At 43.4% G+C, this 17,683-nt stretch overlaps 2 protein-coding genes across 2 annotated transcripts in view; both read left to right on the top strand.

Moving 5' to 3' along the window:
- LOC134456856 (zinc finger protein 84-like) overlaps nucleotides 1-17,683 on the top strand; it is a 179,274-nt gene that overhangs the window by 16,726 nt on the left and 144,865 nt on the right. The window lies entirely within an intron of this gene.
- Nucleotides 962-12,595, top strand: LOC134445218 (zinc finger protein 709-like). The gene is made up of 6 exons (XM_063194297.1): nucleotides 962-991; nucleotides 1,739-1,800; nucleotides 2,325-2,400; nucleotides 7,346-7,480; nucleotides 7,582-8,050; nucleotides 8,591-12,595. Exons 1-6 carry the CDS (start codon nucleotides 962-964, stop codon nucleotides 10,282-10,284), a joined length of 2,466 nt encoding a protein of 821 aa, XP_063050367.1. The 3' UTR covers nucleotides 10,285-12,595.

The raw sequence follows: 17,683 nt of genomic DNA, 5'->3' as shown, positions 1-17,683 counted from the left end.
ATATTATATTATATTATATTATATTATACGTGTATCGATATTTGCCATTCAAAGGTTTGTATTTGCAGCAGATCTCAGACCTCCTGAGCAAAATGTTCTTGTCCATTTCAGTTTGTTCATGGACCCTTATTGACACCCAAACCGCACGGGGGCAGCACGTTATCACAAGTACGTGATATTACGTGGCTTCTTCGCTAGTTTATTCTTGAAAAATACTGTCGAAGAACTCTATGGGAAGGATGAAACCTGCAACCTCAGTCTTTTTTGTCTCTCTTGATGGTGCAAAACCTGTCGATTTAGATAGAAGAGAGAACTCTCAAAAGAAAGGTGCAACATCCAACGCTATGCTGCAGTAACTACTCGTACGTGCAGTCAGACAGAGACTGCTGACCGCCGCAAGCATGGTAAGTTGTGTGGCAACCACGAGCAATGTGCAACATTTCTTTATTACCACTCACTCTTATGGGATACCGACTGTTTGGTGATGGCAATAGATGTATGCGTTATTACGCAAGTATACAGTTGGAGTAGCCCTCTGAAGTATTCTTTTCGAGGCTGACGGTGTAACTTGTTTGCAGAATCCGGACTGTAGTACGTGGGTCTTCAAGTCGAAGTTACAGGAGAAAGAAGTTCATTTGCAGCAGTTACAGGCTGATGAAGTAGAGTTGTGCCAGACCCTGAGACTGCAGGTAGAAGATCTCCAGAAGAGACTTGAGGAGAAAGACAGCAAACTCACCCAGGCGAACGAGGTGAGACCTGTTTGTTGATGTTATGAATTGATTGTTGTGCTGCCACTAAGATGATTTTTGATGCACACCAGCCCTTTCCTTGACTGTGCTACGCATTGTATTAGAAGTGTTGTAAGTGTTCTCTATGTATATTCTTTCATGTTTATTTGTGTGTATTGCGCTGACCCACAAAAAGTCTCTAGACTATCACCAGGGGCCAGGGCTTGATCAAGATGGCCAGGGGCCCCTTAATTGGCTATACTGTACTGCCATACAAAACAAGAACGCAGTAACTCTGAAAACTGCGAACTGAGAAAAAAGGCTTCAAAGTTTCCTATATGGCGCGACAATCCACACAACCCCAAAAAAAACAGAGTTACTGCGTTCTTGGCTGGTATTACTGCCACAAAATGGAGTTACTGCAGGAGTTACTGCGTTCTTGGCTAGCATTACTGTCCCAAACCATTTTTTGGTATTTTTTGCACTTTTAAAACGATTTTTCTCTAAAACGGGACAGTGTTGGACCACCATTTTTTGACACAAGACAAATTAGGTAGTTTACGATATATATATATATATTTTTCTCAACCATTTTGAGTTACTGTGTTCTTGTTTTGCACAGCAGTATAGGTTGTGACAGGCCACAAAATTGCATAAACCGTGTCAAAATTCCAAACTATAAAATAAGCCTGACAACTATTGAGAGGAGTATTAGCAAGATGTGTATTTTTTTCAATACAGAATCTACAATTCGGCAAAATTGTTTTCCCCCTTTTGACCAATCAGGGGCACCTGGCTGATATTATCTAGTCTGTGCGTTAAACTGGCATAACCCTGCATGTCACACTTGAGATTTATCATCATATTAAGCACGATTCATTTTGGGAAAAGGATAATCTCTAATATAATACTAGAGTGTAGTTCCTAAATTCACGTCGTCCATCAATGGCTTTTAGTTATCTTGAGTTGCAATCCTGACCCTTCCTGTCTCTTCTCATCGCCCCTGACAGGTGATCAGAGCACTGAGGGATGAGGTGCAGACACTGCAGCAACAGCTGGAGCAGCACAGACGGTCAGTACAGTACAGACACTCCATCCTCTCCACCTCACCATCCACAGTCAGATCCATTGGGGTCCTTCCATGTTTTTGATGTACTTTTCCAACACGGATTTCCAAACAGCAGTCACAACTCTTAAAAATGGTCTGCGTACTCTTGGATTTTTAAGATTATAATGTGTCAAGCCTGTGTTTGTTCAAGTGAGTCCAAGGAAAACCACAAGGTAGAAAACCATGCCATTGAATGGTGCAATGACAAAAAACATTCTGCCCGAAACTAGAGTCCTTTTTTGGGTCTATGGAATCTGTGTAAAATAATACTTTGTAGAGTGTTGCATTGAATTTCCAGAATCCTGTGTGTCAGTGTAGTGCTGTGCTGTAGTGTAGTGCTAACATGTCAGTTGCTGTATGCTTTTGATGTTCTGCATGAACTCTATAACAGTAATACAGTAATTAATGAAGAGTAGCCATTTTGATTCACAAGGTAAACATTTCTTGTCGGCATATTCTAAACCTCTGCCTACCGTGACTCTCCACAGGAAGTACCGTGATGACGTTATTGGACAGAGGTGCCAGCAGTGCCAGTGTGGAAGAGGAAATGACATCACTGCATTGGTAGGCTGCCTGTCAGTTATTCACTCAGTGAGTCCATCTCAATGTAGTCCCTCCTGTCCTCTCCTTTAGCCTTTGGCCTTGTGAAGTGATGTGATGCGATGCAAGACGTCATTGGCAATAGAAGTTTTATTCAATGTCAAAAGCACAATTTAAAGGCCATTTTCCTGTTTGCAATTGGGATGTTGACATTATTGCTTTCTCCATGGAGGCGGGCCATTTGGAAAACACAAGGCCACAAGCGAAACGACAGGACGTGAGGTAGGGGTACTAGTTTGAAATGTACATATGGCTCGTTCAAAAAGTCGAGAATCCCAAGAAAGCCGACCTAAAACCTCGGGAAAGGGTGCGCGGACATTTGGTGACGCAATGTCAGATCGATAATTATCGAGGTTGATCTCAGGCGGAAGTATATAACAACGAGTTCCTGAGCTCATGTTTTGTGTGACGACACACGCATCATCAACATGGCGCCCGTGCATGCAACTGGCATGTAAACAGTATCATAAAGGCTAAAATATCATCTTGTAATCACTATCAACAACACCAGTTAATGTCATTCAATTGCAGATGCACATATGTCAGTAATGCTGGTCTCTGACTGTTTAATTTAGCTTACTTCAGCTGAAATGATATGTCGTGGATGTGGAGGCTCAAGTGGAGGTGAAAAAAAGAAAAGAGGACCAAAACAAAATTGGCATGATTCCCGATTGTTCCGGGATCAGTGGCGTTCATGCGCCAAATTCCAGAACTCGGTTGTCATGTGAGCAGTGCCGTCAGCTGTCTCGAGAGGTCCCGAGTCCGTGAAGGCAACATTAGTCATTTAGTAATTTGCCAGGATGCCATGACGACAGCTATAGAGGTAGCCTCTATCGTTAAGGGCAGTCATGGGTAAGTGGTTAGGGTGTCAGACTTGTATCCTAAAGGTTGCTGGTTCGACTCCTAACCCTTCAGGTTGGTGGGGGGAGTAATCAACCAGTCCTCTCCCCCATCCTCCTCCATGACTGAGGTACCCTGAGGATGGCACCATCTCGCTGCATTGCTCCCTAGGGGTGCCATTGAGGGCTGCCCCCTTGCAGGGGCGAGGCATAAATGCAATTCCGTTGTAGGCAGTGTGCAGTGTTCACTTCTGTGCTGTATCACAATGACAATGGGAGTTGGAGTTCCCCATTCACGCGTTCACCTCCCCAAGCCAAAAATTGGGCAAGCATCTTCAGAGGCGAAGGTCACCCCAACTGTCTGTTCGCTGGCAGAACTGAAGCAACAGAGAAGGCATGGGAAAAAATAGTCCTTCCCAGTGTTAATTTTGTCGGCTTTTTAAAATTTAGTCGTAGTCACAATGACGAAAATCAATTTTTAGTCTTAGTCATATTTTAGTCATTGCCTTCCCAATTTAGTCTGAGCCTTTGTCTAAATGACGAAAATCAATTTTAGTCTTAGTCAATTTTGTAGTCATTTTAGTCAACACCGTACATAATAGAACTTCTTCACACACTGCTTCTCTTTTTAACATAGATCATAGACTATTCAGAATAAACCTTCTCCGCGCACTGCTTCTCTTTTAACATCACACTGTGCAGAATGAAACTTTTTTTCACACACTGGTTCTCTTTTTCTCTATTTTATTTAACACCAGTGGTAATTTAGTCAGCTTTTTAAAATGTAGTCTTAGTCTTAGTCACAATGACGAAAAGCAGAAAAGGGCTTTGACGAAATATTTTAGTCATAGTCACGGTTGACGAAATTAACACTGGTCCTTCCACACCAACGCGGTGAGAGTCGGACGGTTATGGTGCAGGAGATGGCTCACTATGATATTTATTTCTGATTTATTCAGTAAATAGAAATTGCATTCAGAATTATTTATTGACCTGACTAGGGCTGCATGATATTAGAAAAACATGTGATACACGATAACATGACTGTAGCCTATACTAAATCATCCTGGCAACGTGATGTATCCGCTCTCTCTCTCTCGCTCTCTCTCTCTCTCTCTCTCTCTCTCTCTTTCTCTCTCTCTCTCTCGTGCGAGCGCCCAGCTCCGATAAAACAGCAAACATAGCCTATCCCCAATGCACTCATCTGACCAAGCACCACAGAAAGTTCACTTCTTTGTGTTCAGTGTTCCTCGTTGCCTAAGTAGACTACTGGTAGCAAGCAAGCCTACCGTTTTTCAGTTGCGTTTCCAGCGACCACCAAGGTGCAGAACATTTTATTCTGCACCGTTCTGTGATGATGTATGCGTGTCCATGTAGGCTATACCGCGCATAGCCTCGGCTATGCATCTTGTCCGACCTAAAATTTTGGTGACACAGATCCCCTCTTGCGATTGTGGCCTGGGGTGGCCAGACGTCCTTCTGTAGGATGGACCGTCCGTCGTCTTTTCAGTGCCTTGTCCGGCGTGAGATTTCATGCAAAAATGCATTAAAATGCATGAAATTGCATCTAAGAAACGCAAATTTTCATGGGGGAGGACCCCCAACTCCCCGTCCTAAAATGCCCCGCCCAACCTTACGGCCCCACCTTGTTGAAATACGTTCCGCGGTCTATGCTGCGATATCAATATTACTCTCGATATTTAATATATACATACAAGCGGATTCCAAAAAAGTTTGGACACTTAGTATTTTGTGAATAAAATGAAAATGCTGGCATTTTCAAAACATTCAATCCATGCATAAGATGCACAATGGTACAAGGTCAACATAGCAACTGTTAAATCGAGGCAAAAATATTATTTTGAGGGAAATATGTGTTCATTTAAAATTTCACCCATGCAACAAATCTCAAAAAAGTTGTGACAGGGCCAAAACATGTTGTAATAGTTGGATAATTCTACAAAATAACCCAAGGAAGACCATTTTTAAAGGAACTACACTCGCCTCCAAAAGAGTTGTCGCCTACCCATCTGTTTGGAATAACAGCTAATAACCTGACTTTCAATTAATTACTTGGCTTCAGAAGTCACTCATATGAAAGCTACAACCCTCTCGAATGAAAATGTATGTACAAAATAAATTTCGTGCACCAAAGAAAGATTGACCCTTTAATGAACACAGACAGGGCAGATTTTGACAAGACAAAAGTTTTGTCGCCTATCGAACATAATGTGAAAATGAGCAGATAAGTCACTTCAAAACACTTCAAATACGCAGATCGGGTGTCATACTTAATCACTGGTTCACTCACACCTCTCCAGAAAATCAACTTTGGCCTTAGGTGTATGTTTAGGGTCATTGTAATCATGGAAAGCAAAACAATGAAAATCAATGGAGTTCAATGAGAGATGGTGACATATTTGCTATTCGTAGAGCAATACATTTTTAACTTCATGATGTAATCAATGATAAAAGCCCTCACACACCAGCAGCATGCATGCAGCTCCACATAAGAGCTGTATCCCTCCCATATTTGACTTTAGGCACCATGTATTTTTTCCAAATTCTTCACCTTTAACACCAAAGAAGTCTCCCCCACCGTCCTGTCTCAAAAAAGCCAGCCAAGAGTATGTCAGGCCTAATTCTGACAAAAATGAAGGCTAATGGGACTCATACTCTGAAATCAAGATCCCAAGATCAACCATTTTAGAACTGATAGCATCAGAACTATATGGTGTTGGAGATGAAGAATATGAACATAGAGAAATGGTGCATAAAGTGAAACATGGTACAGATACAGCTCTTATGAGGAGCTGCATGCATGCCGCAGGTGTTTGAGGGCTTTTGTCATTGATTAAATCATGAAGTTAAACATGTATTGCTCTACGAATAGCGAATATGTCACCATCTCTCATTGAACTCCATTGATTTTCATTGTGTTGCTTTCCATGATTACAATGACCCTAAACATACACCTAAGGCCAAAGTCGATTTTCTGGAGAGGTGAGAGTGATTCAGTGATTAAGTATGACACCCAATCTGCGTATTTGAAGTGTTTTGAAGTGACTTATCTGCTCATTTTCACATTATGTTCCATAGGTGACAAAACTTTTGTCTTGTGAAAATCTGCCCTGTCTGTGTTCAATAAAAGGTCAATCTGTCTTTGTTGCATGAAATGTATTTTTGTGCATACATTTTCATTCGGGAGGGTTGTAGCTTTCATATGAGTGACTTCTGAAGCCAAGTGATTAATTGAAAGTCAGGTTATTAGCTGTTATTCCAAACAGATGGATAGGCGACAACTCTTTTGGAGGCGAGTGTATACTGACTGCCAACAGGAATGCACAAATAAAAGACCAGTACACAGAGGCTGTGTCACTCTAAAGTGAATATGTTGAGGGACTAATTACTGATTTATTACACAAAAAGATTGAATTATCAAAATTGCAGGCTTATAAGTCCTATTTCTGTAATGTTAAGTTCTATGAAAGAATTTTATGAGTTATGAGATCATGAAATACCCATTGACAATAAGCACACTATGACACTCCAACAATGACAGCTGTTGAAAAATTGACCAAAAACACAACGCTTGGTTAATGCACATTATATAGACATTTAACTGTTGCATGTGGAAAAGATCATTATAGGTGGACCCAGAAGACATGTGGAACTGTTCTGATTACAGAATGGAAACTATTTAATCCTTTTTGAAAATCATGGAGTCATGCACCCCCCATGTTACACAGACGATGAATATTTCAGCTTGTTTTAGTGGTCAGTCTAAAAGACAGCTATATGATGGTAAGAGGGTGCAGTAGTGCCTTATGTATGGTCTTTTTACTTATATGGCACGTTAAAACGAATGCTGAATGATGTATACAGATTTTAAACAGCATCCATAGCTACCAAGGCATTATGTTTTGGAGCACAGTCTTTAGATATTGCCACATAATGATGGCAAATTGCATTCTCTACTATGTTCCAACAGTATCGTTCCATCACAAGAGTGAACAGGTGACAAAATTGTTTGTTGTGTGTTGACGCGTTGTGTGTTTACGTGTTTACAGACAACAACTACCCTCCCAGACTGTCGTCCTTGTGAGCCAGAGACATCACAGGAGGACCAGGATGTTACATCACAGGATGTTGCATCACAGAACACTCTGTTCTGCTCTCCTCTGGAAACTAGCATTGGTGCTGAGGTAGGACTGTTTCCTTTTAATCCTTTATATGACTTGTGTGTGTTTGTATTTGTTTGGAAAAGAAATCTTCTAACAAATACAGTTGCGTGTTGCCATTTTAGGTATGTGAGATCCCACCAAACATCTTCCTGTCCTGTACCTCGGAGGACGACCCAGCAAATGTTTCAATCCCTCCTGATGACGTCATGCTGACATCAGCACAGGAACTGGAGGAAGACCCGGCAGATGATCTTCCACTGTCTCCTGGTGATGGTACACGGACATCATCAAAGGAACTGAAACTTGAGAACGACCCGGTAGATGTTCCACTGCCTACTGGTGATGGTACACGGACATCACCATGGCAACTTGAGGATGACCCAGTAGATGTTCCACTGTCTCCAAGTGATGGTAGACTGACATCATCAAAGGAACTGAAACTGTCTATGCTGTCAGTGAAGCTAGAAGACTGCCATGACATGCTGGGGCCTGATGGAGTTTTTAAGATGCCAACCTCAGAGGACCTCAGAGATGACGATGACCAATGTTATCAAGATGATGATGGCGATGACGTGGATAACAGCCCAGAAAGTAAGTGCACACATGCGATATGTGGGGGAAATGAAGAAGATACCAGGTGTAATAATACTCATGGCTGTCATGCTTAACCTACTTGAAGAGTTTACCGTTATTTAAGTCCATGTAATTAAAAACAACAAAATATCAAAAAAGTTAAAAATATAAATCATTTAGGAAACATTCCTTATTATTGTTAAACTGGTTCGCATGCAGATAGTTGTTATGAAGTTTGGGGAAAATGCACATGGGTCTGCGTGCGAACCAGGCTACATTACTGTAGCCATTCTCTGAGTCTGTTTAAATAACTCGTATTTCCAAGCTAGCATGTATCATTGAATCGAAAGGTAACAGCTAGCTGCATCCATTCGTCTCATTGACGTATGTTAACTTGAAGTTAGCACAAGTTGGGCTGCCGGCCAGAGTCAGAGAATGGTTGGAAGAGCACCAGAAATGTTCAACTCAATTCTTAAACTGAAGATGAGATGGGGAAATAAGCACATTTCCAGACATTGTAGAATCTTGCTTTAAAGAAGTTTTCCTTTTTCCGTTCAGATGAAGGACTCAACATCTGCTCAAAGGACGGAGAACTGTTGTCTGCAGCCGAGGAGAGCATCGAGGAGCCAGAGGGGCAGCAGAAGAGGAAGAAGAGAGGAAGGAACAGGGTCAAGGCTAAAACGACTAACGCCAAACATCACACATGTACAGAATGTGGAGAGACATTTTCATATCTTAGCTGGCTAGCTCAACACCTAAGAAGAAAGCACGCCAGAAGAAAGCCCTCCACTGCCACTCCACTTGGAAACGTTTCCACTAACTCTCCACATGAAAATACACCCTGTGACTCTGCACATGAAAATGCACGAGGTGTCGTCCAGGAAGATTACCACCCGGAGACAAATGGAACGACTATAAAAGTAAAAAAGATGCAAACCGAAGAGGACTTCAGCGATGAGTGTGATGATGATAATAATGACGACGACAGTGATTACGACCCAGAAACCGATGGTATGCCAACGAAAGGAAAAAAGATGCAAACCAAAGAGGGCGACGACGACGACGACGATGATGATCAATGTGATCAGGATGATGATGATGATGATGACGGTAATAACGACCTAGAAACCGATGAAATGCCTACGAAAGGAATTGCTGACAACCGACTGCACATTGGTGGTGAAAAGCCTTATGCCTGCAAACATTGCGACAAAGCTTTCAGATATCACGGTAGTTTTATCAAGCACCAGAGAGCACATTCAAATGAGACTGAAAGAGAAGGTCCTCCTTGGGAATGTGATGTTTGTGGGAAAATACTTTGCAATAAGCATAGTCTTATTAATCATAAACGAATGCACACTGGTGAAAAGCCTTTTGCCTGCAAACACTGTGGGGAAACTTTTGGTGATTACAGTACTTTCAGGAAACACCAGAAAATGTATGCAGACAAGCCACATACTCTGTCTACATGGGAATGTGATGTGTGTGGGGAAATACTTAGCAATAAGCGAAGGCTTACCTCTCATCAACGAAGGCACGCTGGTGACAAGCCTTATGCCTGCAAACACTGTGGCAAAGTTTTCATATTTTACAGTTCCTTCATCAGGCACCAGAGTACTCATTCAAATGAGACGCATGGTCTGCCCAAAACTGGAAAACCACCTGAACAGGGGACGGACAGAAAAGGTCCTACTTGGGAATGTGAAGTGTGTGGTAAAATACTTTGCAATAAGCAGAGTCTTATTAATCACAACCGACGGCACACTGGTGAAAAGCCTTTTGCCTGCAAACATTGCGACAAAGCTTTCAGATATTACTGTACTCTCAGAAAGCACCAGAAAACACATCCAAATGAGACACATGGTCCGCCCAAAATAAAAGGTCCTCCTTGGGAATGTGATTTATGTGGGAAAATACTTTGCAGTAAGCAAAGTCTTATTGATCACAAACGAGTACATGCAGATGAGAAGCCTTTTGTCTGTGAAGATTGTGGCAAAACTTTCAGTAATTACAGTAATTTCAGACAACACCAAAACACTCATTCAGACAAAACTTGGGAATGTGATGTATGTGGGAAAATAGTTCGCCATAAGCGAAGTCTTATTTATCACAAAAGACAGCACACTGGTGAAAAGCCTTATGCTTGCAAACACTGTGGTGAAACTTTCAGTCAGCACAGAAATTTTGCCCAACACCGGAGAACTCATTCAAATGAGACACATGGACTGTCTACAATGGGACAAACCAGCTGAACAGGGGACTGAAAGAAAATGTCCTCCTTGGGTATGTGTTGTATGTGGAAAAACGTTTACCCGAAAGGCAAGTCTCATCAGGCATAAACAACTGCACACAGGTGAAAGGCCACATTCCTCCACTGACTCTACACGTGAAAACGCATCCACTGACTACATGTGACGACAAATCCAAAACCAAACTGAAGAGGACCTCAGCGATGATGGTGATGATGACGACGACAATGATTACAACCCAGAAACAGATGGAATGCCTACGAAAGGAAAAAAGATGATTATGATCAATGTGCTCAGGATGAGGATGAGGATGATGATGATGATGACAGTGATCAGAAACCGATGAAATGCCTACGAAAGGAGTTAAGTCCACTGAACGTGTTGTGTGTGGGGAAACTCCTCCAACTCCACATAATCTCGGCAGTCAGAAAAGAGTACACATAGAAGGACCTAAACAAGGAACTGAAAGAAAACATCCTCCTTGGTATTGGGAATGTTATGTGTGTGGGAAAATACTTTGTCTCATCAGATATTTCATACAAAGGAAAGACCACACAAGTGCTCGCCTTGCCCCAAGTCTTTCACGACTTCGTCATACTTAAAAGTACATATCAGAAAACATAAGGGAGAAAAACCCTATGCCTGCACTCAGTGCACCAAGACTTTTTTTGTAACTAAACAGGTCTACGCAGCCATGAATTAAGTCAGTGTTTCCCAACCTTTTTTGTCCTGCGTACCCCCTAAGCCATTTTGTCATATGATGAGTACCCCCTCACCCTCACATATGCTCTGTTCCTCTATCCCAATGTGACTACACTCAATAAATTTGCTATTATTACATTTTTCCGCGTACCCCCTGAGGTGTGCTCGCGTACCCCTAGTGGTACACGTACCCCTGGTTGGGAAACACTGAATTAAGTCATTCAGATCACAAACTTTTCTTGTGTCTGGTGTGTGGGCTGAGATTGAAAACGAAAGTCCATCTTAAAAAACACGAGTTGACTCAAACAGGAGAGAAGTCATTTTCCTGTACGCAATGCAACAAGTGCTTCAGACTAAAAGCAGAACTAGTGTACCACATAAGAACCCATACTGGAGAGAAGCCCTTTAAGTGTTCTTCATGTGAGTTCAGGTTCGCCACCGGCACTATTTTCAAACGGCACCAAGTCATACACACGGGTGAAAAGCCTCATCTTTGCTCTGTTTCTGGGAGGACTTTCAAACGTGTTGAAGAACTGAGGACCCACCTGAGAGTTCACACGGGAGAAAAGCCCTACCAGTGCTCCGTCTGTGAGGAGAGATTGGCCTCTCCACAAGCTCTGCAGACGCACCAGAAAAATGTGCACAACATTTGAGTTCCACAAATATCAACAATGTGGGCAGAGTTTTAAATCGTCTCAGGGTTTAAAATCACAAGACTTCATATTGTGTGAATATCACCCCCGTCAATGGGGAGGTGGATGGAGCATCTAAAGATCAGTAGTGGCGATGAACATTGCCATAATGATGGTACCATATTTTGATTTGTTATATATCGTTCTCTTTTCTTGTTTGAATCAGTGTTGTTCTAAGGCAGGGGTGGAGAACCTATGTCTGGCCCTTGAGGCAGTTTTATCCGGCAGCTTTTGTTAGGCAGCTTCACATGAAATATGACATGATTTGTAAAGGAATCTTAGAAATAACATTTGCAATACAATTATGTCATTGTATATTTCATGGGACCTAAAGAAGTTGGGGTCTGTCTATGTTCTGTCGAAGGTGGGGTCTGTGTATGTTTCCTGACCCCGGTTCCAAAGTTTTGAAATTACAGCCCAGTAGTTAAGGTTAATATGTAAATAAGGTAAATATTTTTTTTTGTCTTTTAAATTTCTATTAAATGTTGTTTGGGTATAGTCACAAAGAAACTGTGAAAGCCATTTGTTTTAAAATGAAACTCTGAACTGTTTACATAAATCATACATGTATGTATTCTCATTTATCCATCGCCATAACGTGTTGAGGATTATCATCACGTTTTGTGATTAGAACTACAGGAAATGATTTCAAATCATGACGTCAGATATGCTCAGCAGCATTTGTTCGAGTGAAATTCTAGCTGGAAAAATCTATACCCTTCAAAGGGTTAAAATGGCAGGGAGATATTAAAGTTACCAGAGGTGTCCTTGACAAAATGAAAGTGTATTGTACTGTGCATTAAGAGCTTCATTGTCATACCGAAGGGTTTTCCTTCACTACTTGCATAATGAAAATCCATTTCATTTTAAGTTGTATCAAAGATTCTGCTTACTACTTGCATCATAAATCATAGTAATGATTGTAAAAATGCCATACATCACGCTACAAATGGACCAAGGGGGTCAGTCGCCCTGGGCCCACAGAGAGGGGAGGCCCAGAGGTGGGTCATTTTTTATGTTGACAGGGGGAGCCCTGCCAAAGCAGCCCTTGAGGTCGTCTGATCCGCCCCCTGAGAAAATGTTGATGTTCAGCAGCTTCACATGAAATATTACACATTTTGTAGAGGTATCTTGCAACACAATTGAGGTATAGTTCCGGGGGCCTAGAGCAGGGGTGGGGAACCTATGTCCCGAGGGCCGTTTGCGGCCCTTGAGGCTGTTTTATCCGGCCCCCGATGTAATTTTAATGTTATGCAGCTTCACATGAAGTATGACATATTTTGTAAAGGAATCTTGGAAATTACACTTCCAATACAATTAAGTTATATTTAGAGGACCGAGAGAAGGTGGGATCTGTTTTAAATGTGTCTACCTTCAATATAGCCCTAAATTGCATGTGGAAATCCTGATTTGTGTCCATAGTACGGCCCTCTGGGGACTTTAACGGCCCTCGGACGAATTTGAAGTGGCCCTTTGTTACGGCCTCCCACCACTAGGGGGACACCGTCCCCATTTACCTTTATGTTGCTGCTCTTTCTGTTTCCTTTTCCACAGGTGCTGCCAATGGAGCCCATCCCCTTCTCCACATTTAAGCTAGGGTGGCAGCCTGGCTTGCTCTCTCTCCCCTGGGCTCCATGGTGCACCTGTGGCTCCCTTTTGTGTTATTTATCATGTATCTTTAATTATATAATAAACAAACCCCTAGACTCAACGAGTGCCTGGACCTCCTTTTGTCCACCAAATGGTTACATGTTTTAACAGTTTGTAACATTTGGGGCCTCGTCCATTTTTCACCCTTTTGCCAAATTTAAAATCCTTTTTGTTGGGAGATTTAGGCACCCTTGTAGTATGCAAACGGTAAGTTGCACTTCGTCCAACTGGTTGTGTGTGTGTGTGGCACTGTATCTAGTAAGCCGCCGGGTGGGCACAGAGCCCACCACTTTTTTATTTTAATTTATTATTTTCGGTGGTAGCCTCTAGTAGGCCCGCTTCGGGGGTGGCATCACTCACCCCTCGAGTTTGGCGGTTAAAGTACGCCTTTTAGGGGAACCACCAGAAGACTAGTGGTCAGGTATAGTATTAGGTAAGTTTTTGTTTCAGGTTAGTGTTGAGGTTACAGTGTCACGCACATCACGCTGGTTTGTGCCTTACCAATTGCTTTTGTGTATTTGCACTGGGGTATGTTTCCAGTGCTACGGTGGGGTTGGTTAACCTGTTAGACTTTGGCTGTTTTTGTCGGGCTAGTACCCTTTTGTCTAACTTCAGCCTCACCGTTAAGTTGTTTAGTTGTGGAGCACCATTTTTGAGGGGGAGAGCTTGTAGTCGTTTGGGGATTTTTTTTTTGACTACTTTTGTTTTGTATGTGTCTCACTGTGCAGCCGGTGAGGGTACATTTTAGTTTACCATGACGTCAGCAGCGGAAACGTTTGCTGAGGATCCCACTGAGGAGGCTTTTCATAGTCTCACAAAGGATCAACTTATCGAAGTCGCTCAGCTTTATGACATCCAACTAAGCGCTTCGGAGAAACGTCTTAAGAGCTCTGTTAAATCGGTTTTGCATCCCGTTTTGATTGAGAAGGGCGTTTTACCTTCTGCAGATTTGGCTGAAGCCATTAAATTGAAAGAGCTCACAATTAAGGAAAAAGAGTTAGACCTTCAACGCGAGGAGCTTAAACTAAAGATTTCGGAACAGCAGGCTCGCTTAAATACACTAGAACGCGAGGCTACAAGCGGTGGCATTGATCTGCATCAGCTTCATTTGATGTGACTAAGCACATTAAGCTTGTGCCACCGTTTGTTGTAGGAGAAGGATGTGGATAATTTCTTTCCCCACTTCGAAAAAAATTGCGCGCACCTTCGTTGGCCCAAGGGAGGTTTGGCCGCTGTTAATCCAATCAGTTTTGACAGGACACGCGCAGCAGATCTTTGTTTCACTTGATCACAGTGCTGATTATAATGCGGTTAAAAAGGGCTATCTTGAACGGTTATCAACTCGTCCCGGAGGCGTACAGACTGAAGTTCAGACGTTCCAAAAAGTCAGACCAACAAACATATGTTGAATTCGCAACGCGAAAAATGAGTTACTATTTGATAGATGGTGCACAGCCAGTGAGTCAAAGACCCACGCACAGCTTCGCGAGCTGATGCTTGTTGAAGAATTTAAAAACTGTCTTCCTCCTGCTGTGACCACTTTCCTTCACGAACGCGAAGTTAAGACTCTGCACCAAGCTGCGATATTAGCTGACGATTACGCGTTGACACACCGTGTGGCCGTAAGGGACAATGCCCGTTTTGTTCAGTCTAAGCCTGTGTCTAGTGACCAGCCTACCTGTCATTACTGTAAGAGGCCTGACCACTTGGTTGCTGATTGTCCGGTGTTAAGAAAAAAAAACATTCTAAATCTAACACCAAGCCTTTGGGTGTGGGATTAATTAAAACGTCTCCTCCCTCCTCTGCGCTCTCGCTCGAAACTGAACTTAAATCTGGGTATGAACCCTTTATGAGTGACGGTCTTGTTTCGCTGCCTGGTAGTAAGGACCGAGTGCCAGTGCGTGTCCTGCGCGATACTGGGGCTGCGTTATCGTTTCTCTTGGGTGGGGTTTTGCCGTTGTCGGGAGACACTAAAACTGGGACTAGTGTTCTAGTTCGTGGGTTTGAAATGGGGTCAGTGACAGTCCCACTTCACCGAATTGAGCTCCAATCTGAACTGTTTACTGGTAGCGTAAATGTTGGGGTTCGCTCGTCACTACCAATACCGGGGGTAACCTTTATTCTCGGCAATGACGTCGCATTCGGTAATGTTTGGGCCAAAAATAACACTAATGTGCTACCTCAAGTGTGTGCCCCTGACTCCTCTACTAACCACGAGTGTGTAGCCTACAGAAACACCCAGATGTGTTCCCTGCCTGCGCTGTAACGCGCGCAATGGCCAAGCGCTCTGCTGTCCAAGAGCCTACGTGCTCATTGCCCTCCGATGATTTTGATTTATCTGACTCTTTTCTTGTGAACCTTAACGATACGGGTAGTATTACTTCCGCCTCTACCACTCACACTGCGCCTTTGCGTACTGTTAAGAAAGTCGAAGATGATTCTCTACATTTGTCTCGTGAACAATTGATTTCTGCTCAAAAGGCCGACCCTACGCTTACTTCGCTGTTGCAGTTGGCAATGTCGGATGCTGATCTTGATAAAGAACCGCAGTGTCTATTTTTCCGAGACGGGCTGTTAATGAGAAAATGGAGACCTTCAAAGGCTCCTAGTCACTGGAATGATTGCCTGCAAATTGTGCTGCCTACTGGTTACCGAGATAAAATCTTAAGTGTAGCTCATGACGGTTTAGCTGGACATTTGGGTATAGCAAAAACGCTACGTCGCATCACTCAACATTTTTTCTGGCCAACTGTTAGGCGTGATGTCAAACGGTTCTGCAAGACATGTTGTGTTTGTCAGTTAGCTGGCAAGCCCAACCAAGTCATTCCGCCTGCGCCGCTGTTTCCAATCCCTGTCATCGGACAGCCGTTTGACACCGTCATCGCTGATATTGTTGGACCCTCGTCCGTGCGAAGGGTGGATACCAGTATTTACTGACAATGATGTGTGCCGCAACCCGCTTCCCGTGGCTATTCCTTTACGCACCATTACCACCACGTTGTGCTTAAAGAGCTACTTAAGTTTTTCTCACTGTTCGGCTTGCCAAAAGTCGTCCAAACCGACCGCGGGTCTAATTTTACTTCACGTTTATTTGCCCGTGTGTGTTAAAACAACTGCGCATCCAGCACAAGGTTTCCAGTGCATTTCACCCCGAGAGCCAGGGTGCGCTTGAGCGTTTTCCACCAGACTCTGAAAGGCATGCTTCGCAAGTATTGCCTAGAGACTGGTAAGGATTGGGCTGAAGCCCGTACCCTGGTTATTATTTGCATGCAGAGAAGTTGTTCAAGAGTCTTTGGGATTCAGCCCGGCTGATCTCGTGTTCGCTCACAACCCGCGAGGCGTTAGCTGTTATCAAAGACCAATGCTTTAGTGATGACCCGTCTAACTCTGTCCTATCGCATGTATCTGACTTTCGTGACCGCTTGCATCGGGCTTGTGTTTTTGCCAGAGAACATCTCGAACAAGCCCAATGCAAAATGAAAGCGTGGTATGACCGTAAGGCGGTTGAACGTGACTTTGTAGTGGGCGACAAAGTGTTGATGTTGCTACCTGTCCCTGGATCTGCTCTGCAGGCTCGTTTTACCGGGCCTTATGAAGTCTTGGAAAAAGTGTCTGATCGGGATTATATTATTGCCACTCCAGACCGTAGGCGTCACAAACGTTTATGCCACATTAACATGCTGAAACCATTTCATGAGCGTAATGACCCCTCCACTTCTTCCGCGCTGCCAGACCCACGGCCACCTGTTGACCCGTCGCTGTCCACTGGCGTGGTGCTGATCTCTGCAGTAGGCCTAGCGGAGGAGGACAATGATGTAGGCGATAGCCCGTGTCGTGGGGTTGTGGAGGGGCGCCTTAACAATACTGCTATGATTTCTGTGCTCGACTCTCACCTTCCTCACCTGTCTCCTTCGCAGAGAGCTGATATACTACATGCAGTTAATCAGTTTCCTGAGCTGTTCGGTGATGTTCCTAAACAAACACATATTCTCGAACACGACATTGATGTTGGCTCTGCAGTTCCAATCAAGCAGCACCCCTATCGGGTTAACCCTGCGAGAGAGGGAATGTGTTGAGGAAGGAGGTCGAGTACATGTTGGCAAATAACATTGCTGAGCCTAGCATGAGTCCCTGGAGCTCACCGTGTCTGCTTGTTGGTAAACCCGACGGCACATTCCGCTTTTGCACCGACTACCGCCGTGTCAATGCAGTCACAGTCCCTGACTGTTATCCGTTGCCGAGATTGGATGACTGCATTGACAGGGTCGGTTCAGCGGCTTTTGTCAGTAAGTTTGACCTGCTCAAAGGCTACTGGCAAATTCCGTTAACAGCCAGAGCCAAGGAAATTTCCGCATTCG

The sequence above is a fragment of the Engraulis encrasicolus genome, chromosome 1 (genome assembly GCF_034702125.1).
Source record: "Engraulis encrasicolus isolate BLACKSEA-1 chromosome 1, IST_EnEncr_1.0, whole genome shotgun sequence".
NCBI classification, from domain to species: domain Eukaryota; kingdom Metazoa; phylum Chordata; class Actinopteri; order Clupeiformes; family Engraulidae; genus Engraulis; species Engraulis encrasicolus.
This window is presented reverse-complemented; position numbering and strand designations above follow the sequence as displayed.